General features: G+C 44.0%; 1 protein-coding gene across 2 annotated transcripts in view; it reads left to right on the top strand.

Moving 5' to 3' along the window:
* Window positions 1-22,286, top strand: part of WDR41 (WD repeat domain 41) — a 147,037-nt gene that overhangs the window by 67,385 nt on the left and 57,366 nt on the right. For both annotated transcript variants that reach the window (XR_004537944.1, XM_033929382.1), the window contains exons 3-6: window positions 3,253-3,301; window positions 4,835-4,966; window positions 13,745-13,807; window positions 21,219-21,330. Coding sequence is in view for 1 of the 2 variants with exons in the window: in XM_033929382.1 (XP_033785273.1) it covers window positions 3,253-3,301; window positions 4,835-4,966; window positions 13,745-13,807; window positions 21,219-21,330 (356 nt within the window). In the remaining variant the exon portion in view is untranslated. The remainder of the gene's footprint in view (window positions 1-3,252; window positions 3,302-4,834; window positions 4,967-13,744; window positions 13,808-21,218; window positions 21,331-22,286) is intronic.

Here is a 22,286-nt window from a genome sequence, read left to right as displayed (position 1 = left end):
GGACGGATGGGCCAATCCGGCCTCATTCCGTCGTTGGCTGCCTGCCGGACAGGCGGGTTTGGCTCCCGTCTGTCCGGCCAACTACAGAAAGGTACGGGGAAGGGGGTTGGGGGTGTCGTGGGGGTCGGCCAGGGGGGTCGCGGGTCGGCTGGGGGGCGGTCGGAGGTTCTTGGGGGGGGGCGGTCGTTGGGGGGAGGGGGGGTTTGCGTCGAGGGCAGGAGGGCCTGGGATCCCTCCTGCCCGTAATGTAGTGCAGGGTGGGGTTAGGGGGTCGCCGTGGCCAGGAGGACTTGGGCTCCCTCCTGGCCCGATCGTGTCGGGGAGTCGGGGGGGCAAGAGGGCTTGGGCTCCCTCTTGCCCCGATCGTGTCGGGGAGTCGGGGGGGGCAAGAGGGCTTGAGCTCCCTCTTGCCCCGATCGTGTCGGGGAGTCGGGGGGCAAGAGGGCTTGGGCTCCCTCTTGCCCCGATCGTGTCGGGGAGTCGGGGGGGCAAGAGGGCTTGAGCTCCCTCTTGCCCCGATCGTGTCGGGGAGTCGGGGGGGCAAGAGGGCTTGGGCTCCCTCTTGCCCCGATCGTGTCGGGGGGTCGGGGGGGGCAAGAGGGCTTGGGCTCCCTCTTGCCCCGATCGTGTCGGGGAGTCGGGGGGGGCAAGAGGGCTTGGGCTCCCTCTTGCCCCGATCGTGTCGGGGAGTCGGGGGGGGGGGCAAGAGGGAGCCAGGCGGAGAGAGGGCAGTTAAGCGCAGTGCCTGCGCGGAAGGATGCAGCTCGGGCGACTTCGTTGTGTGAAACGAAGTTCGTTGTACGAATCAAGACATAAAGTTCGTTGTGCGCAGCGTTCGCTGTGCGAGGCGTCCGTTATGCGAGGCACCACTGTATTTTAAAATGTAATTCCGTGAGAGCCATACAATATGTTTAAAACTAAATACAAGTAAATGTGTGCATTTTATGTAAGACCAACACTTTTAAAAGTACAATAAGTCTCTGAATTCTTTTTAATAACGTTGTTATGCTGTTGCTAACCAATGATGAATAAAGTAGTTCTTACCATTAATGCAACTTCTGGTGCTGCATGGTTTTGCTGATGGCTTTGTAGTCTGGTTGATATGTGGTGAGGTTAAGTTTCATGCAGGCGTTGAGACTTCCATCCGTTAAACGTGCTGCAGTGCACGTCTTGGAGAAGATTTTTCTCCGCTGCAGCAGAGGAGCTTGTAGTGTGTGCGGCTGCTCTCCTTGGCTCCGCCCCCGGAAGTCAGAGTGTCACGTTGGCTGAGAGCCAGATGCAGCCATCAAAAGAGCCACAGGTTCCTGACCCCTGTCCTAGAGTCTTGGGACACCTACCAGAACTCCAAGAAAATGCAGTATATCCAGGTTTTTGATCACCTTAGGGACTCCACAATGACCACAGTTCTTCTCCCCCATCAAGAATTTAGAAAAAAACTCAGGGCTCCTTTTAGAAAGCCACGCTAGCGGTTTAACGCGCATAATAGCGTTTGCTAAACCGCCGGTCGCGCTAGCCGCTACTGCCTCCTCTTGAGCAGATGGTAGTTTTTCGGCCAGTGCGGGGATTAGCGCGTGCTGAAAAGTCGCACGTGCTAACACGGCTTCGTAAAAGGAGCCCTCAGTCTTTTATCAATAAGAGTAATTTTTATTTTATTTTACCTGTTCTTTAGAAAATCAAAAATTCAGGGTAAATACAAATTAACATAAGCATGCAGCTGTGCCTCTTGAAATAAATGTGATAACAAGATAATAGAAAAGAAACATTTTTACTAAAAGATAGACTTTGAGTGGAGCAGAGAGCCAGCACAGAGGCTCAAGATGAAAAGTCACACCTTTTCTCTTTTCAAAAGAAAGAAATTCTGTCTTAAACTTAAATAGTCTTCTTTCTACACTGATCCTATTCTGTGACATTATCTGCTTAATTTCAAGGGTGACATTCCTGGCTATTTATTATCCAGTTACCATAGAGTTCTATTTCTGTCTCCTTTCTTATCTTTTAGGCAAATCTGCTAAGACTTGTATACCCCCTCATAAATCTCATTCCAAGGGGCCAATGTCTAGTGCAATGTTTATTCTCATACATTCCCACAAAAACCCTTATGAGGGCCTCTGTTTTCCTTTTAAACTCCTTCAGATTTCATTACAGATTATAATACCATATAGTATTTTATAACTCACTCATAAGTTAACTTTAGATAGTTAAACTACTTGCCTAGCATGATGGATCTTTGAGAAAAAGGAGAGCGAAGTCTTTCAAGAAAGTAAAAGTAAATTTTATCCCTGAAACTAAGATTACAGATAATATGACCACCCTAAGTATCAACTTGCAAATCCATTTGCACCTAGTATAATTGTGATTGATCAAAAATACAAGACCCTATAGGTAGCAGTATGGTTTGATATCTCAGGGGTAATAATCAAAACAAGTTAACTGGGCAAGAGAGGCTTTTGCTCTTTGGCACTTAACCTGACAGTTCTGCTGAATATTCTCAAAGTCTCTGATTGCTGTGACCCTCCATTTAGTACCAGGGTGGCTCAGGGGCAGAGTTGATACCTTCACTGGCAGTATTTAGTACTGGTGCCTCCATAGGTAACTGGACTTGTTGGACAGTATAAACGGCAGTACTTGCTACACTTAGGGGTCCTTTTATCGAGCCATGCTAGCGGGGTTAGCACGTCGGACATTTCATCATGCACTAACCCCTGTATCCGGCTAAAACTCTAATGCCTGCTTAATGCAGGCATTAGCGGCTAGCATGGCAGGCGGTTTAACGCACGGTAATCCGTAATCCGTAGAAATCCGGTATTATGCGCACGTTAAACCCCTACCACAGCTTGATAAAAGGACCCCTTAGCTAGCTATGCTGGTACGGCACTGAATATTGGCTGTACCTGAATAGCTTTCAGATTTTGTTAAAGACCCAAATTTTCAATATCTGTGCTTACATAGAGACTGTATTGAATATCTGGATCTAATTTAGCTGACATTGGCCAGTACTTAAATAAATGCTGACTGCCCCCGGCTGAACAATGCTGCCTGAATCCTATTCCAGTTATTTACAGTAGATAAAGAAGCACTTCAGTGATTTCTGGAAATGCAGGTAACATACTGGGATCACAACGCTGGATTTATCTGTGAATTATGAGTACAAATACTTTTATCAAATGATTTGATTCCAAAAACTGTTGGGATGCAGATGTGGCCAGTAAGCTTAAATTATGTATTTAAAATTCTTTCTTTTTTTCCCCCCAGGTTTGCCTCAGCTGGAGACGATGGCATTGTGTATTTATGGGATGTTCAGGTACTACAAATGATATCTCATCATCTTCTAAAAGAGCCATGAGTTCTGTATTTTTCCTGAAGTGGTAAAAAAACCGAAAGACCATAATTTACATCTTGCCTGGAAAATAGTAGCATTTACTTACTATCTAGACCGTCATTTTCAATTTTTTATTGTATTTTTATTATTTTCTAATAACAGCAAAATAGTAACTCAAATACCCTTCAAAATCTAATTTTCAGTCCCCCCACATTGCCCCCAAATTGTAAACAATCATCAACCTATATCGCAGCATTAAGTACTATTATGAAAATAAATCCCAACAGGAAATAATGATAAGAAAAGGGAAGGGAATATGCAATTAAACAAGGTGTCGAATGAGGCGAGTTTGTCTGGAGGGAGCCCAACTCATCTCAAAGTTTAATTTCCCATGTTTTACCACCACGAGTTTACTAAGAAAATAAACCTTGCATACACTTTGGGCTCCTTTTACGGAGCCGTATTAGTGGTTTTAGCGCACGCAGCTTTTTAGCATGCGCTACATGGCTAGAACTAACGCCTAAGGCTCCGATTGGCCCAAACGCCTAAGGCCACTCCTATTGGGAGTCTGGGCTAATCGGAGCCTTAGGCCCCTTCCCAGTGCCTCTGGGGAGGGGCCTGAGGCTCTGATTGGCCCAGGTTGTATAAGGCCACTCCCTTGGGCCAATCAGAGACTCAGGCCCCTCCCCGCTGCATCCCAAGATGCACTGGGGAGGGAAGGCCCATTTTCGATGATACAGGACTTTTGGGAGGAGGGAGTACATGTCCCTCCGGTGCATCAATTTGGAGGTGAGGGGCATTGGAGGCGGGGGAGGTGTTCTATGGCAGAGTGGGAGGTCACTTGTCAGCAGGGGAGAGTGGGCATCTCTCCCGCTGTGGGGGTGCGCAGTGGGATTTCTTGGCAGTGGGATTTCTCATCAGCAGGAGAGTGTAGGCTGGGATTTCAGGGCAGTAGGAGAGTATGGGCATTTCTCCTGCTGTTGTGTTTTTGTTTTGTTTTTCTTGACAGCGTTTTTTCTGAGCATGTGCCCATCGCTATCACCAGTAATGGGCACATACAAATTTAGTGAATCTTCACTGCTGTCCACTGACCTCATATGCATGCGTGATTTTTTAAGAATCTACTTTTTACGATTCACTTTCAAAACGACTGTGTAACGCAGGTTTTTGAGAATCCTGGCCTTAGTCAGTTAAGTTACAGCTGGCCAGAAAAACTCAGGATATTCAATGCCAGACATCAAAAACAATCTGGGTTGAGTGTACATGTCGGATGGACTGACGCCGACTGAAAATTGTCCAGCTAGTGTCTGTTGGAACTACAACCACATTTGAGCTACAGCTATAACAAAAAAAAAAAAAATTCCTATTAGTATACTTATGTTAGATTAGCAAATATGATCATTTAAGCTTACTTACTTAATACATAAACAGTTTAACAATATTTAGCCCAGGAATAACTGGACAAACCTCATGGGTTTTTTCTGCCATCTTCTATTCTAACGCTCTTTGTTTCAGACAGGGGAAAGACTGTTTGAGTTTCTTGGACACACGCAGCAAATTACCGCAATCGCTGTGTTTCCTTCATCTGATACTTCTGGGGAACCAAATCCTTTGATCTTGACAGCCTCTTCTGATAAAACTGTTATTGTATCCTTAAATCTTTTGAAGATCTAACATATTTTCAGGTCATTTGGTAATAATGATCACATCAGTATTGTCTTGTTGCAGTGAATATTTTTTTCCTTAGGACAAGCAAAATAGCAAGCACTCCCTGCATGGGTGATGTCAATGATGGAGCCCTTCTGGGGAAGCTTGATTTTTGTGTCATTTATGGTAGTGATGGAGGAGGAACTCGGAGCAAATATATTTGACATTTCCAAGGTTTTTAAAAAAAATTTTGTTTTTCCCATTGCTGCTGTTACATTACTGTGGGGCTCATTCAGTAAAGTGTGCTTTGTGCACAGCTTGTCTCGGATTTCATGAGTGCCCTATATTAAAACAAATTTTAAGCAAGAGCTGGCTGCTCATAAAGACTCAGTAGATATAAATGGACAGCTCATTTAGATCCCATGTTCAGAAGATCCAAAAGCTGAGTGCAGGACTTTCTAACGCTTTTTAATACAAGGAAAGGAGTAAAAGCTTAATTCATTCTACAGTGGTCAGTGAAAATTTTAAGCCATGCTAATTTCTTTCTGGATTCCAATCGAATCACATTATAAGAAATCCTACGTTTTAGGAGAAATACAATAAAAGTATATTATAAATATTGTTAAAACTCAGTTCTTCTCATTGAACAAAAAGATATCTTCAGAGACTTACAAAATATTATCCAATCTAATGTTTGGTTTATATATCTCCCAATGGAGCTCGACTTGGTTTACATATGATTAAGACTAGAGTACATAGCAAAAAAACAAAGGAGAAAGAAGAGCTATAATTAAAAACTAGAGTACATAGTATAGTATAGGATTGAATTCCTCTAATGCCCTAGGGTAGGTTATTCCACACTTTAACTCCCTGATAAAAGAAAGCAGAATCTACAATTTTTATTTAACTGCTTTAACCGATATATAATTTAACTAGTTTTTAAGCCAGTTACATTAACTGGTGCTAGAATAGATGTGTCTGTCTTTCTTTCTGTCTCTCTCCTTGGCTGCTGTCTGTCTTTCTTTCTTTCTCTCTCTCTCTCCTTGGCCACTGCCTGTCTGTCTGTCTTTTTTTCTTTCTTTCTGTCTCTCTCTCTCCTTGGCCACTGTCTTTCTTTCTTTCTTTCTGTCTCTATTCTTGGTCGCCTTCTGTCTTTCTTTCTCTATCTCTCCTTGGCCACTGTCTGTCTGTTTTTCTTTCTTTCTTTCTTTCTGTCTCTCTCTCACTCTCCTTGGCCACTGTCTGTCTGTCTTTCTTTCTCTCTCTCCTTGGCAGCTTTCTGTCTTTCTTTCTATCTGTCTCTCTCTCTCTGTCACTGCCTAACTTTTCCATCTTAGCATCAATGTGTGTGTCATTCTGTGTATATTCAGTCAGCACCTCTTGCTTTACACTACCCAAACTGTGGTCTTCTTCCCGGTTCTTGTCTTCACCACTCTCATTCTGCTGGGCTGCAAATTCGCCATTCACTGGGGCAGAAACATCTGCACAGGGCTCCTTCCTCTCTGTCTCATTCGTAGCTTCCTCTCCTGTTAGCTTCTCAACGTTCTTCTCAGCTTTGTCCTTCTCAGTCATGCTGTTTTTGTTTGTTTTCTGAAGTGGCCCCCTCAGCACGGGCTTTTGTTTTCCTTCTGATTTGGTTTCCTTGCTGACTCGGACTGCTGCTTCTTCACGTCATCACCAGTGTTGCTGTCACTATCACTGTCCTGCCCTTTTTCCATCTGTTCTCCAGAACTGCCACACGTGCCATAAACTGCCACAGGCTCCACCACTGTACGCATCGCAGAAGCAGCATTGAGAGAAAAGCGCTGCACCGCGCTAACGCTGGCTTTGCCGTCTTCTGTCCACTGCAGCCCGCCCTCTCTGACTACTTCCTGTTTCCGCTAGGGTTGGCCGCAGTGGATAGAAGACGCCGAAGCCAGCGGTAGCGCGGTGCAGCGCTTTTCTCTCAATGCTGCTTCTGCGATGCGTACAGTGGTGGAGCCTGTGGCAGTTTATGGCACGTGTGGCAGTTCCGGAGAACAGATGGAAAAAGGGCAGGACAGTGATAGTGACAGCAACACTGGTGATGACGTGAAGAAGCAGCGGTCCGAGTTTGCAAGGAAACCAAATCAGAAAGAAAACAGCGGTGCAGCGCTTTTCTCTCCATTTAAACGCGGGTGAGCCGGCGAGAAGGAGGAGGTGGTGGTTTTGGCAGTGAGTGAGGGCGGGAGGGGGTAGTCGCCGGCTGTGCTGTGATTTCCCAATCTGGCTGCCGCATACGCACTATGACCACGGACATACGGGTCACAGATCAGGGATTACAGATCACGCAGGTCTGAGTGCGCATGCGCGGCTAGCGTTTTATTATATAGGATTTTAAACTATGCTCTTTCTGAGCTATACAGAAAGAAGGTGATAAATTTAAACTGGGAACCAGATGCCATGAATTATCACCATAAAGTGACTTAAAAATTAAACCAGCTAGTTTGAACTTAATTCTAGAATCCACTGAGAGCCAGTGTAACTCTTTTAACAACAGAGAAGCCCTCTCAAATATTCCCATCCGAAATATAAATCTAGCAGTTGTATTCTGTAAAAATTGCAACCTATTGAGTAGATTCCTAGTGGTTCCTCCATACAATGAGTTGTTGTAGTAAGGTAATAAAGGTAATAAAACAGCTTGTGCCATAATATGAAAGCTGTGGAAACTGAGTACTGAGTACTGAACATATCACCCTAAGGTGTGCTAGCGTTTTTAGCGCATGCAGGATTTTAGCGCGCTTCTAGAACTAACGCCAGTTCAGTGCTGGCATTAAGTTCTAGCGCGCGGGGCGATTTAGCGCACGCTATTCTGCACGTTAAAGCCCTAACGCACCTTTGGAAAAGGAGCCCTTAGTTTTCCTAATCTAAAGAAACATTTCTTTGTCAGAAATTTTATATGGGGCTCAAAAGACAATTTAGAAAAATTCTGGAATGACCCTCCATATGGAGGCATGTCATAAGAACATAAGGAAAGCCTTACTGGGTCAGACCAATGGTCCATCTAGCCTGTCCTCATGGTGGCCAATCCAGGTCATTAGTACCTGGCAAAACCCCAAAAAGTAGCAATATTCCATGCTACCGACCCCAGTACATCCTCGCGGTGGCCAATTCCATTCACTAGTACCTGGTAAAAACCCAAATAATAGCAACATTCTATACTACCAATCCAGGGCAAGCAGTGGCTTCCCCCATGTCTGTCTCCATGTTTGTGGCTCATTTCATTACTGTTGTCAGAGAACATCTATCACAGGTTAAAAAAAAAAAAAAAAGTAATAACAATTGCAGTTTTACTATTCAACTTATCGTGCTTCTTTGGGCTCCTGCTGTCTTTATCAGCCTAGAACTATAAGCCTCCTATGTGCTTCAGTCACTGTGCATGCTGTTTGAAACCAGGCTAATCCTACAGAGTAAATTTTCAGTGGTGAGTAATATATCTAGCTACAGTTTATGCATATGATTCAAATTCTTACAAGGCCAACTCAATTGATTTTAAAGTTTGCTTTGTTATTCGTTTTAGTTTAAAAGAAAATTTATAGCTTGGCATTCCAAGCACAGCTCATAGCAGTTCACAATTTAACAGTACAATAAAATCTTTCCTGTTAAAACACACAGAAGCAGAAAACTAACAAAAATAAAAACATTGATATGCAGTTAAATATACTCTACCCATTACAAAACAGGGTTGGAAAGTTCTTGAACATCCAGATGCCATATGATTCTTTAATATTCTTCTGAAACTTAAATTGTTCTGTGGATAATTTTATGCAATAGTTAACCTGTGCATTTATAGATGGCTTAAATCCACAGTAAGGAAACAACAAGACAGCTGGTCTAGTAGATCCAAGTAGAACAGAAGATAAGAAGCAGGCCATATGAAGAAAGCTGTTTTAATTAATACTCCCAGGAGGCAGTGCGCAACGTGGCTGCATTTCGCCAAAAAGGCTATGTTGGGGACATACAACCAACTAGTGACACATAATAGTTTCCACCAGTGCTTGGAAAAATGATCCAGGATTATCAGTTGTAATGAGCCCAGGATCATTTTTAAGCACTGGTGGAAGCTGTTGTGTGCCACCACTTGGTTGAATGTCCCTGATGCAGCCTTGTTGACAAAACACGGCCATGTGAGGCACTGTCATCTGGGAGCATTATTGTAATTAAAAAACAAACACTTTTCATCATATGGTCTTCTTGTCTTCTGTTCCATGTTAAATTCACATTGGGATAAGTTATGCTTATGTCTCTTTATTTGACACTCAAAAACCTAAATAAAGGCCAACTGTAGAAAGAAAGGAACCGCTTGCTCACTCTTAGAGACGAAGACTATTTATCTCAAGTGCCCAAAGTCTACAACCAGAGCATATCGTAGTTGTTCAACTTATAACTGGGCTATCATTGATGTTTGTCTTATTTTCTCTGTGAGCTGTGATTTAAATTATCTTATCTTGTTTAACTGTGAACTATCATTTAAAATATGACTCAATCACACAATGATGCTGCTACTGTTTGCTGAATGTTACTTAGCTCAGATTAAGTATTATGCCCGGCTTTCATCCCGACGGAAGATCTCCGTTTCGCTCTACTTCAATTATGGAGAGCTTCTTCAGGACATCAAACAGTTCGATATTCTAAATCAAAGTATATTAAAACACAATGTTACCAACTTATTTCACTGTTTAAAGTAAGCTGAAAATCTTTAATTTAACCGTCCTAGAAAAGCTCAAGAATGCCACCCACCTATCTCGTGCTAATACTGTAGCTTGAATAAGCTATAGAATATTATTAGGATTCACCAATTAAATTTCTAAATGTTCCTCTGCACTTACTGCTTGTTAATCGCATGTCTCCTCATCGCATTTTGATATTTGGAAGATCTCAGACGCTGCAGACAAATCAACTAAATTTATAGGTGAATTTTAGCGGCGTCCTACGTCATATCCGGAAGAGACTTACTTCCGCTAAAAACCGCGAAAAAGTCACCCTAGGCAACGGGTAAACTAATATATAGATAACTTGAATTAAACTGAGAAAATCTCTAATTTGTATTGTTTATTTCATTTATTTATCAAACTTAAATTGTGATTAGAAAAATGCTTGCCAATTTAAAGATATATTAAGGCCCTTAGGATGTATGGTCTGAAGGCGGTCTATCCACTTTTGTTCAGTTTGTAACATTTTTTCCCCCTATCCCCTCCCCTGCATGATTCCGGTATTTTATCAATAATCATGCATCTCAATTGGTCAAAGGTATGGTTATAAGTTAAACAATGCATTACCAACGGAGCTTCCTTTCGCTGGTTGTAGACTTTGGGCACTTGAGATAAATAGTCTTCGTCTCTAAGAGTGAGCAAGTTGTTCCTTTCTTTCTACAGTTGGCCTTTATTTAGGTTTTTGAGTATTTATACTATTTATTGAATTGGTCTTTATTTGACACACCAGTATTTCTGAATAAACATTTGCAAAATTATTCCTGTGCTTCGTGCTACATTTTTAGTGTATAAGTTTAATATTACTATGAAGAATTATCCATAAAGCATTACGCTGTCTTTTACAAAGCTACAGTAGAGATTTCTACCATGAGCCAGTGAGGTAAATGCTCCACGCTCATACAAGTTTACAGGTTTCATTTATTTGATATATTGCTTGTCTCACTTAAAAGTGATAGGAAGAAGTACAAAAGTGGCATTGTGAGACTCAAAAGTGAAAGGAAGAAATATGTAGAAGCTGATAAAGAAAAGGCTGAATTGCTTAACAAATATTTCTGTTCTGTGTTTGTGGCTGAAGATTCGGGAGTGAATAGGGATGGTGGTGTGGTAGACCCCGATCGATTTTCAGAGGGTTGTGTTTGCGAGGAGCTATCTAAATTAAAGGTAGACAAAGCGATGGGGCGGATGGTGTACATCTGAAGGTGCTAAAGGAACTTAGGGAAGTTCTGGTGGCTCCGCTGACTGACCTTTTCAATGCTTCTCTAGAGTCGGGAGAGGTACTGGAGGGCAGATATGGTCCCTCTACACAAAGTGGAAGTAAGGAAGAAGTAGGGAATTACAGGCCAGTAAGTCTGACTTCTGTGGTAAGCAAATTAATGGAAACACTTTTAAAACAGAGAATGGTGAAGTTTCTAGAATCATAAGAGCATAAGAATAGTCTTACTGGTCAGACCAATGGTCCAGCAATGATCCAATTGGCCCATTCTCACGTTGGCCAATTCAGGTCACTAGTACCTGGCCAAAACCAAAGGTGTAGCAATCTGGTGGATTACAGGACTGGAGGCAACATGGATTCACTAGAGGTAGATCTTGTTAGACAAATCTGATCTATTTCTTTAACTGGGTGACCAGAGAATTGGATAGAGGGAGTGCGCTAGATGCGGTGTATTTAGATTTTAGCAAAGCCTTTGACAGTGTACCACACAGGCAGCTAATAAATAAACTGAATGCTCTTGGGATGTATCCCAAAGTGATGGGTTGGGTCAGGAACTCATTAAGTGGAAGATGACAGAGGGTAGTGATCAGTGGAGATCTTTCTTGGGCCTGTTCTTTTTAACATTTTTATGTGATTTTGCTGAAGGGCTGTCAGGTAAGATTTGCCTCTTTGCGGATGATACCAAAATCTGCAATAGAGTCATATGTAGCTCAGGAAGCCATCACCTGCATTTTGAGTCAGTGAGGGCACCTGACTTTCAATCTGATGACATTAGCAGCCAACAAAAAGGTGATTTGGTTCTTCAGTCAAAGATATGAGGCAGGAAGTAAAAGGTTGAATGCCCTGGTGCAACCATGGCCAAAGTCAGGATTTTTCTGTCTTCCCTCAGTGGCCCATGATAGGCAGACTTCCTGTGCAGGATCATGATACACCATAGGCTGGTGATTCTAGTAGCACCAGATTGACCGAGGCAACCGTGATATGCAGATCTGGTCCATCTGCAAAGTGATCAAGGTCTCGGGTCTTCCATGTCATTTGAGTCTAGTCAGGACCCAATTGCCCTGGAGGATCCAGAACTTTTGGTCTTATGGCATGGCTCTTGAGTGCGCAGCCCTAGCGCATAAAGGCTATTCGAACAGTGGTCTCCGTTCTTCTAAGATGTAGGAAGAGAATGACTAGCCGCATATATGAAAGCCTGGAAGTACTTCCAATCTTGGTGCGCTCAGGGGAGTAAGGACCTGAACTTAGCACTGATATCTGTGGTGCTTCCCTTCCTGCTGGAAGATCTGGAAAAAGGCCTAGCGGTTGGCTTCCTGATAGTTCAGATTGTGGAGCTCTCATGTTTTGAGCCTAGGGATAATAAGAGCACCGTAGCCACACATCCAGATGTGGCTGGATTTTTGAAGAGTGATTTGCACCTCTGTCCTATAGTGCAACAGCCTTTTCTGGCATGGAGTCTTAATCTGGTCCTACGGTTGCAGCTAGAGCACCCTATAGCAGCTTCTCTGATGGATCCAAATGGTGTGTTTGGTGGTGATTACTTCAGCTCGACAAGTGTTGGAATTGTAGTCCTTGTCATGCAGAGATCCCGTCCTAAGAATTTTGGATTCAGGCATGGTATTGTGCACAGTACCATCTTCTTACCGAAAGCAATCTCCAATTTTCATATCAATCAGGAAGTGTGATTGCCTACCTTCACACTCTCGGGATCAAAGAAGAGTAATAAAGTGCTGAAATTTAATTAATAATTTTATGGTGAGAATACTAAAAGTAAATCTGCTGTGTTACCCGCTGATCACCCATCCATCTCTCCCTGTTTCTCTTCCCCCTACCTTTCCCTACGAGACTGTCTTTGGCATGTTTTTATGTTTCACCTATATATTCTCATAGGTTGTCATTTGCTCATTTCTGATCGGAAGAAGAAGATATTATCTTTGAAAGCTTATCAAAAATGTGTTAAGTTAGTCCAATAAAAAGGTATCATTATATTTTCTTTCCTTTGTTTTATTTGATTTCTGTTTGTTACCTTTAAAAGTGGACTAACACAACAACTGCACCACTTCACTCAAGATGGAATTTAAAGTTGAATTTTGTTTTTACATGATTAATTGTGTTTGTACTCCTTGATCTTGTCTGTGATATATTGATTTTGATTATATTTCGATTCCATATGGTCAAAGCAGGAAAGAAATAAAATGGCTTATTATTTCAAGGATCTCCCGTACGAGGAACGGCTGGATAAGCTGCAGCTGTACTCACTCGAGGAACGCAGAGAGAGGGGTGACATGATCGAGACATTCAAGTATCTCACGGGCCGCATCGAGGTGGAAGAAGATATCTTCTTTTTCAAGGGTCCCACGGCAACAAGGGGGCATCCGTGGAAAATCAGGGGCGGGAAACTGCACAGGGACACCAGGAAATTTTTTTTCACTGAAAGGGTGGTTGATCGCTGGAATAGTCTTCCACTTCAGGTTATTGAGGCCAACAGCGTGCCTGATTTTAAGGCCAAATAGGATAGACACGTGGGATCTATTCACAGAGAAAGGTAGGGGAGGGTCATTGGGGTGGGCAGACTAGATGGGCCGTGGCCCTTATCTGCCGTCTATTTCTATGTTTCTAAGTAAGTTTTTATTTATAAATCCTTGTACCTTGACTCTATGGTCAGTTAGCAGGTAAGAGAGAATAATTTTCAAAAGCTTGTTAAAGGTTCTTTTAAGGTAGTTCAGAAAAATGTATTACTTACAGCTTGTTTGTACCTTTTATCAAAATTCTTTTATTAGGGCTATATAGAAAACAGAGAATTGACATGTAATGATCCTTAATCGGTACATTCAGATTTGGGACTGTGATAGTGGAAGACAAGTTCAGCAGATATCAGACTTCCATTCTACTGTAAAGGTAAATCTACAAGTATTCATATGAGAGCAGTATCTGGTAAATGTCTCTACATTGTTAACAATTAAAATTCAATGAATTTTATATTTAAATCTTTTTTTTTTTAATTGTTGAACCACAAAACGCAAACATACCAGCAGACACATAGACAAACAGACCAATTCAACAAGTACAGTATTTCCATACCCATCCCATACCCCCCTAGTTCACCCTCCACCCCTAAACCCCACCCCCATCTCAAACATTACAGATTCACCTATTCCTGTAGTGCACAGCTGTACTTCAGTAACGTTAAAAGTTCAGAATCCTGCTGTGGGTCAAAGGTGTTAGTGTGGAGCAAAATGGTTCCCAGGTGGCCTAGAATTGTTGATCTTCCAAGAAATCAATGTCGGAGATCTTGCAGCATTCCATGGTCACAAAGTGTATCATATAAGAGTGCCACAGCTGCTCAGTGGGCGGGTCAGGCGAGATCCACAGTCATAAAATACTGCACAGCACCACTAACACTGGCCATCTCACAAAACGCGTAAGGCCCCTCTTTCTAGGTTGCATTCTTAGTAGGATCCTAAATAATATGGAGAAATATGGTACTTTTCACTCCAAATGTTGGATATGAAATATATTCAGTGGATTTTAAAAGCAGCAGTACAGATACAAGATCTTTTATCTGAAATCTTTGGGACCAGGCTTATTTTGGATTTTGAAATGATAATGTTAAGTCAGAAAAACCATAAAATTGCCACCAAACTTCCTCCCTTCCCCCCCTCCCATTTTACAATGCTGTGATAGCAGCTGCCACACGGCAAGAGCCTTGAAGCCCTTTAAATCCCTGTGGGCTTCAGGACAGTTACTACAGCAGCAGCTGTGAAAAAAAGGAGGAGGAAAACATTAAACACAAACATGTTCCAAAGTATGGGACTGTATCAATACCTTCAAACATAAATGAAATGCAAAATTTCAGGTTTTTGAATTTTGGATACATATAAAGAATCTTGTACCTGTACTATGTACATCAGGAATGTCCAACCTGCGGCCCCGTGAAGTATTTTGTGTGGCCCCGGTTGAGGTGTTTTCCTCTGCTGCCCCTGGGAGTTTACCGTCTTGCCGGCTCCCTCCTCTGTTTTGCTGCAGCGTTTGCGCGTTTGTGTGGTCCCAGAAACATTTTTTTTGGCCAATGCAGCCCAGGGAATCCAAAAGGTTGGACACCCCTGATGTACATGTTTCAATATATCATTTCATTTATACTTTAGCCCTCTTTTCCTCCTTTCATCTTTTGACTCTGCCATACATGTCCCCATACATGAACACAGAAAATGATGAAGATTTTGAGCTTGAAGGCAATAGAATAGAAGTTGTAAAGAATTTCAATCTCCTGGGCTCTTTTGTAAACAAAGAAGCAACTAGCAGGGAAGAAATATTCTGCAGGATAGCACTTGGTCGCTCTTCAATGAAGGCTGTTGACAAAGTATTCAAAGGCAAGAAAATAACACTCTAAGCGAAGATCAGATTTGTCCATGCACTCATTTTCTCAGTGGTCAATTATGGAAAAGCTGGACACTACGGAAACAAGACAGAAAGAAGATTGTCTCATTTGAGCTTTGGTGCTGGAGAAGGATATTATGCATGCCATGGACCGCTAGAAGAACTAACAAATCAATTCTGGAAGAGATCAAACCGGCTATGTCACTCGAAGCCCAAATGATGAAGTTAAGACTGCCTTATTTTGGTCACACTGACAGAACAGAATGATCACTGGAGAAGGACATCATGATTGGGAAGATCAAAGGAACCAGGCGAAGAGGGCGAACTAGATGGCTAGACACATTGAAAACAACCATGGGGATGATGCTGGAGGACCTAACCGGACTAGCATAAAACCAATTTCTTTTTAGATCTGTAATTCATTAATTGCTAGGACTTGAACATGATTCAATGGCACCTAACTAACTAATTCCATACATACACTTCGAAAGAAGGACAGAATCATCTTTCTAGTACAATGGCGTTATTGTTGCTTTTCTTTTATTGACTTGGGAACAGGGATGCTTGAGGTAATGGATGTAGAATACCCTTTGTGGACCTACAGTAGTATTTTCCTTTGAAGTTTTTAACATATGAAATGATGGATATTAGTGCTACTGTTTGTATGAGTAGGTAAGACTGCCAGCTGTTAATAATCTATGTAGAGAGGTTATGTCTAACTCCAGCCTACCTCTACTTCAGGAAGCAGATGAAAGCCTGGCTCTTCACCCAAGCCTTTATTACACAGAGTGATTGACTATACAGTGTTCCCCTAGTCATTCGCGGTTGGCGGTTCGCGGTCATTCACAATATTTTCCAACCGCGAGCAGCCGACCAGGAGAGGACAGCTGGAGAGGCAGGAGAGAGCAGCAGGAGCACACTCTCTCCTGTCTCTCCCGCTGCCCTCTCCAGTCACCCCCACGAAAAACCGTATTTGCGTTTTTTCAAGATTTGCGGGAGTTCCTAGAACGGAACCCCCGCGAATAACGGGGGAGTACTGTACACTCATTCTGCACCAGGTCTAGCTTGCTGTTTGCACTGTAACTAAACTCCTTATATCTTGTTTAACTGTATAATCAACTTGCCTGAGTTTAGCCTCCCATCTATTTATCCCAGCAGACCCTGTAACACCCATCTTGTTTCCCTCGAAAAACTGAAATTGGCCCTTCGGCTATAGGATGAACTGTGTTGTAGGAAAGCATTAGTGTCATATCTATATTTGAATGTAATGTGTACTTATTAGTTGTTCATAAGTATTATTCTGACATTGTATTACCGTATTTTCACGTAGATAACGCGCACCCGTGTAAAACGCGCACACGGGTATAGCGCGCGAAAAACACAAATCTATGTACAGAAATTTTTATATACCACGCACACCCGTATACCGTGCATGCTGCCCGACTCTCCTGTCCCCGCCCGACTCTCCTTTCGCCCGCCCCGACTCTCCTCTGGCCACCCCGACTCTCCTTTCGCCCGCCCCGACTCTCCTCTCCCCCTTGAAGTTCTGTCCCCACCCTGAAAGCCTGATGCCCCCCCGACGTCCGATTCACCCCCCCCCCCCCGCAGGACCGCTCGCACCCCCACCGCGAAGGACCGCTCGCACGCACCCGCACCCCGAAGGACCGCTCGCACGCACTCCCACCCGCACCCCCACCCTGAAGGACCGCTCGCACCCCCACAGGCTCCCGACCCCCCCCCATCATGTAGAAGCTCCTACCGGTGTCCTGCTGCTTCCTCTTGGCGGTCCCGACTCCCCGACACGATCGGGGCAAGAGGGAGCTCAAGCCCTCTTGCCCCAGCCAACCGCGGCACCCCCGACACGATCGGGGTAAGAGGGAGCTCAAGCCCTCTTGTCCCAGCCAACAGCGGCACCCCCCGACACGATCGGGGCAAGAGGGAGCTCAAGCCCTCTTGCCCCCCCGACTCCCCGACACGATCGGGGCAAAAGGGAGCCCAAGCCCTCTTGCCCCGCCGACTCCCCAACTCCCCAACAATATCGGGCCAGGAGGGAGCCCAAGTCCTCCTGGCCCTGGCGACCCCATCCCCCCGCTAGTTGTTCGGGCCAGGAGGGAGCCCAAACCCTCCTGGCCACGCGACCCCCACCCCGCACTACATTACGGGCAGGAGGGATCCCAGGCCCTCCTGCCCTCAACGCAAACCCCCCTCCCAACAACCGCCCCCCCAAGAACCTCCGACCGTCCCCCCAGCCGACCCGCGACCCCCCTGGCCGACCCCCACGACACCCCCACCCCCCTTCCCCGTACCTTTGTGTAGTTGGCCGGACAGATGGGAGCCAAACCCGCCTGTCCGGCAGGCAGCCGACAACGGAATGAGGCCGGATTGGCCCATCCGTCCCAAAGCTCCGCCTACTGGGGGGGAGTTGGCGGGGCAAGAGGGCTTGGGCTCCCTTTTGCCCCGATCGTGTCGGGGGGGGGCAAGAGGGCTTGAGCTCCCTCTTGCCCCGATCGTGTCGGGGGTGCCGCGGTTGGCTGGGGCAAGAGGGCTTGAGCTCCCTCTTGCCCCGATCGTGTCGGGTGTCGGGACCGCCAAGAGGAAGCAGCAGGACACCGGTAGGAGCTTCTACATGATGGGGGGGGGGTCGGGAGGCTGTGGGGGTGCGGGTGGGAGTGCGTGCGAGCGGTCCTTCGGGGTGGGGGTGCGTGTGAGCGGTCCTTCGGGGTGGGGTGCGAGCGGTCCTGCGGGGGGTGAATCGGACGTCGGGGGGGGAACTATGTAAAAAAAATTTTGTACAACGCGCATAACGTGCGAGGGTGTGCGCGGTACGTAAAAACCACGTATAACGTGCGAGTTGTATGCGAGAAAATACGGTATATCTCATTTGAATTTCAGAGCTGTTATAAATATTTTTGAAACGCTTTCATGGTAATCCTATTAAGTTTCATCGTGCTGATTTTGAGTTTACTGCACCCATTTTATTTGTTTATATATGGTCTTTTTTCTACTGTTTGGTAACAAAATTGTAAATTTTATGTTGAATTGTATTTGCTGTACACCACTTTGGGTGAATCTCTTCAGAAAGGTGGTTAATAAATTCAAATAGATCAAAAACTGCATACCGTATAAATGTCAGATTTCTCTTTAATTCAAATAGAAACATAGAAACATGACGGCAGATAAAGGCCAAATGGCCCATCTAGTCTGCCCATCCACAGTAACCATTATCTCTTTCTCTCTCTGAGAGATCCCACGTGCTTATCCCAGGCCCTCTTGAATTCAGACACAGTCTCTTTTCCACTAGAGAATGACACAGTGGTTGTTACCTGCGGCTAGCCGCGAGTAGCGGTGGGTAACCCGCCGAAACGGGAAGAGAAAATTAGTGGTCGCTGCGGGGACAGGGACAAGGCCATTCACCGTCCCGTGGAGCGGTGAATGGTCTCGTCTCCACAGTGAAGCCAGCACGGATCGCGCAGTCCAGCATCCCCACCCAATCGCCGCATCCCACGTCCTGCCAGCTCCCTCCCTCCACCTCACCTTAGGTGCTTGCCGAATCCGAGTTTAATTCTTCTCCTAGCCAGCATGCTTTCAGTAAGTTGCGCGTGCGCAGCTGCTTGAATTGTTGAACCTCCTCTGACGCAACCGGAAACAGGAAGTTGGGTCAGAGGAGAAGATTCAACAGCTCAAGCAGCCGTGCGCGTGGCTTATCGAAAGCGTGTGGCTGAGAGAAGAATGAAAGTCAGACTCGGCAGGCACCTAAAGTGAGATGGAGGGAGGGAGATGGCAGGACGCGGTGATCGGGTGGGAGGGTGCTTCTGGACCACGCAATCCGTGATCGTGCATGTTTCCTCACATTAGGAAGGAGGGAGTGGACAGTAATCGTGGGGACGGGGCGGGGACAGTGATCGCAGGGACGGGGCGGGAACAGTGGTTGCGGTGATGGCGACGGAGCGGTGACAGGGATGGTGGTCGCAGGGACGGGGACAAATTTTTTCCCTGTGTCATTCTCTAGTTTCCACCACCTCTTCTGGGAAACTGTTCCACACATCTACCACCCTTTCTGTAAAAAAGTATTTCCTCAGATTACAGCATGTCATATAAATGTCAGATTTCTCTTTAAGTGCTAACTAAGGGTTCATTGGAGAAAGTCATACATTAGAGCCTCTGATCACATGGCTTCTAACATGAGATTTCTGCAAAAATGTAATCGGCAATTAAAGAACAGGAGTTTTACTGCCACATTAAAATCACAACAGTATTCATAGCTTTTTGCAAAATATCTCCCTCCCTGTCAGCATGTGTCAGGAAAGGGGACATTTAAAAAAATAAGTAACCAGGTCTAAATCCTTCTCTTTCCCCTAATAGTCTATCAGATCCCCCCTCCCCCCAAACTGAAGCCATCTGATCTCCCCACACCTTTACACCCCTGATTTAAAGATAAAATGTCCTGGTAGTCTAGTGGCCCCTCCCTCCTCTTGACCTGTCTCTGCCCTGCCATACAAAAAAAAATCATTTCCTAGCGTTTAGTGGCACCCTCCAGACTTCCCTAACCCTTCCCACCGGCATACCTTCTAAAGGTAGCAGCACCACCATCTTGGAAATGGTGACACCTTACTCCACCCACTCATGAGATCCACCACATGAGGTCAGTCTGCCAAATAAGTGAATTACAATTGAAGAGTAATAATTTATAAACTCACAGATCTGTTAACTCCTGCTGTTGGTTCATCCTCAGATTCATGTATCAAAAGATTGAGGGCTTAAGTAAGATGTTTTTATGCCAATTATTGAATGTGACGGTATCAGAAAAAGCAGAGTGCTTGCATAAATTTTGAGGCTTTTTCTCCTACAAAATGTTCAGCTGATCTCATGAGAAGTCAACATTGCTATAGATTTGTTTTCAGAAGTTTTATTATTTCTTAGATTGAGATCCTGTCCTCCATTCCTTCTGGTTGTGGATTATAAAATTCTTGTGTGACCATAGGATTACAGAAACAGGTTAGGGGCCCCTAGAGATTCCCTACAATTTGCCTGAATGGACGCTGTTGACGTTTTCCCTTGTACATAAGAATAGCCTTACTGGGTCAGATCAATGGTCCATCAAGCCCAGTAGCCCGTTCTCATGGTGGCCAATCCAGGTCACTATTACCTGGCCAAACCCCAAGGAGTAGCAATATTCCATGCTACCAATCCAGGGTAAGTAGTCCAGATTGGAGTTTTCCTCCAGGAACTTGTCCAAACCTTTCTTAAAACCAGCTGCGTTATCTGCTCTTACCACAACCTCTGTATTCTCTGAGTGAAAAAATATTTCCTCCTATTGGCTTTAAAAGTATTTCCCTGTAACTTCATCGAGTGTCCCCCCCTAGTCTATGAAAAATCGATCCACTTGTACTCATTCTAATTTGTGGATACAAAAAAATAGTTGGACTCCTGATGCAGGCTTTGTAACTGAAACACAGTCAGTTTTTGCTTTACACTGCATATATGTTCCCTTTAAAGTGTGCTTTTCAGCTTGACAACTTGGTCTTCTACTGTTACTACTATTATTTCTATAGCGCTACCAGACGCACGCAGCGCTGTACAGAGTCACAAAGAAGAAGAAAACAGTCCCTGCTCAAAAGAGCTTACAATCTAAACAGGCAAGACAGACAAACAAGATGTCATGGATACAGTTAAGGGGAACGGTTAATCAGCTGGCTGGGTTGGAGGGCAGAGGAGTAGGATTAAGGATTGAAAGCTATATTAAAAAGGTGCTATTTTGTGCTTGTTTTGATTTTTGTGCAGAGTTTTTTTTCCTTTTTTGGCTTTCATCTTCTTAATTTTTTAACTGGTGCAATAACATCCAGTATTTCAGTAAAAGAGCTGTTCCATAGCTGAAATCTCACAAATCTAGACTAGAATGTACATATTCAATTTTACATTTCTTTGTCTCTAGTGTTTGGCAGTCCTTCAAAGACTGGACTTATGGTTGACTGGTGGGAGTGAGCTGCGTTTGTGGAACAGGAAATTAGAACTTGTCTCTGAAACCAGTCACTTCACAGATTCAGGTAAGTGTAAATTTAAATGACTTTCTCAGTTACCATTCTAGTTCTTAGAAGTGATCTTTAAAATTAATGCTACAGTATTAGAACATTAAACCCGTATCTACTTAATTTAAAACTGTGATTCTTTGTTTAATTATATTATTTGGAAAGTGAAAGACCTGTTAAACTAATTCATCTTGCAGTTCAAAGCCTATGAGTATGGCTTGATACTGAACTGAAAGGAGATTGTCAAATTAAACATTCAATCCCATCTGTATTCTTTAAGCTTAAGCTTTTACATCAGATTCACTCCTACTTTTCTTTGGATGATATACAGAAAACACCCAAGCTCTCATATTTGTAAAATTGATTATGCAATTCAGTTTGTCAGACTTTAAAAAAACCAAAACTTTATCTAGGATTAGTTAATACAAAATGCGCAGTGAAAGTACTCCTCTACAAATCGAGATTCAGCAGAATTACACCTTTGTTGAAATCTATTCATCGGTTCCCAGTGACTTCAGAATAGAGTTAAAAATCTTATATTTATTTTTAAAAATACTGCATTAGGTCAGTTGCGTGTGGTGACATTTATTGCAGGGGATTCAGTAGATGAGCAATACCAGGCATGACCAACCTCGGCCCTCTCCAAGTCAGGATTTCCACAATTAATATGCATGAGATCTATTTGCATACAATGGAGGCACTGCAAGCAAATAATCTCTTGCAGAGTCATTTGGGAAATCCTGAAAAACCAGCTAGATTGAGGCTTTTGAGGACCCAGGTTGGACACTCCTGTGTTCAACATTGGTGCAATATGTACCCTTATCCAAATTTAATATGTTCACTGTCTGTGCTGAACAATGTCACGTCTTGATCTCTGAAAGTCACCTATAACATTTCCTACTTCTCCTTTTGACTTCTGTATTGATGTGAAAAAACAAGCTCTATATCACTATCTAGGGTTACCATTCCCAGAC

The sequence above is a fragment of the Geotrypetes seraphini genome, chromosome 1 (genome assembly GCF_902459505.1).
Source record: "Geotrypetes seraphini chromosome 1, aGeoSer1.1, whole genome shotgun sequence".
In the NCBI taxonomy this organism is placed as follows: domain Eukaryota; kingdom Metazoa; phylum Chordata; class Amphibia; order Gymnophiona; family Dermophiidae; genus Geotrypetes; species Geotrypetes seraphini.
Note: the sequence above shows the minus strand (reverse complement) of the source record. Positions and strands in the feature narration are given on the sequence as shown.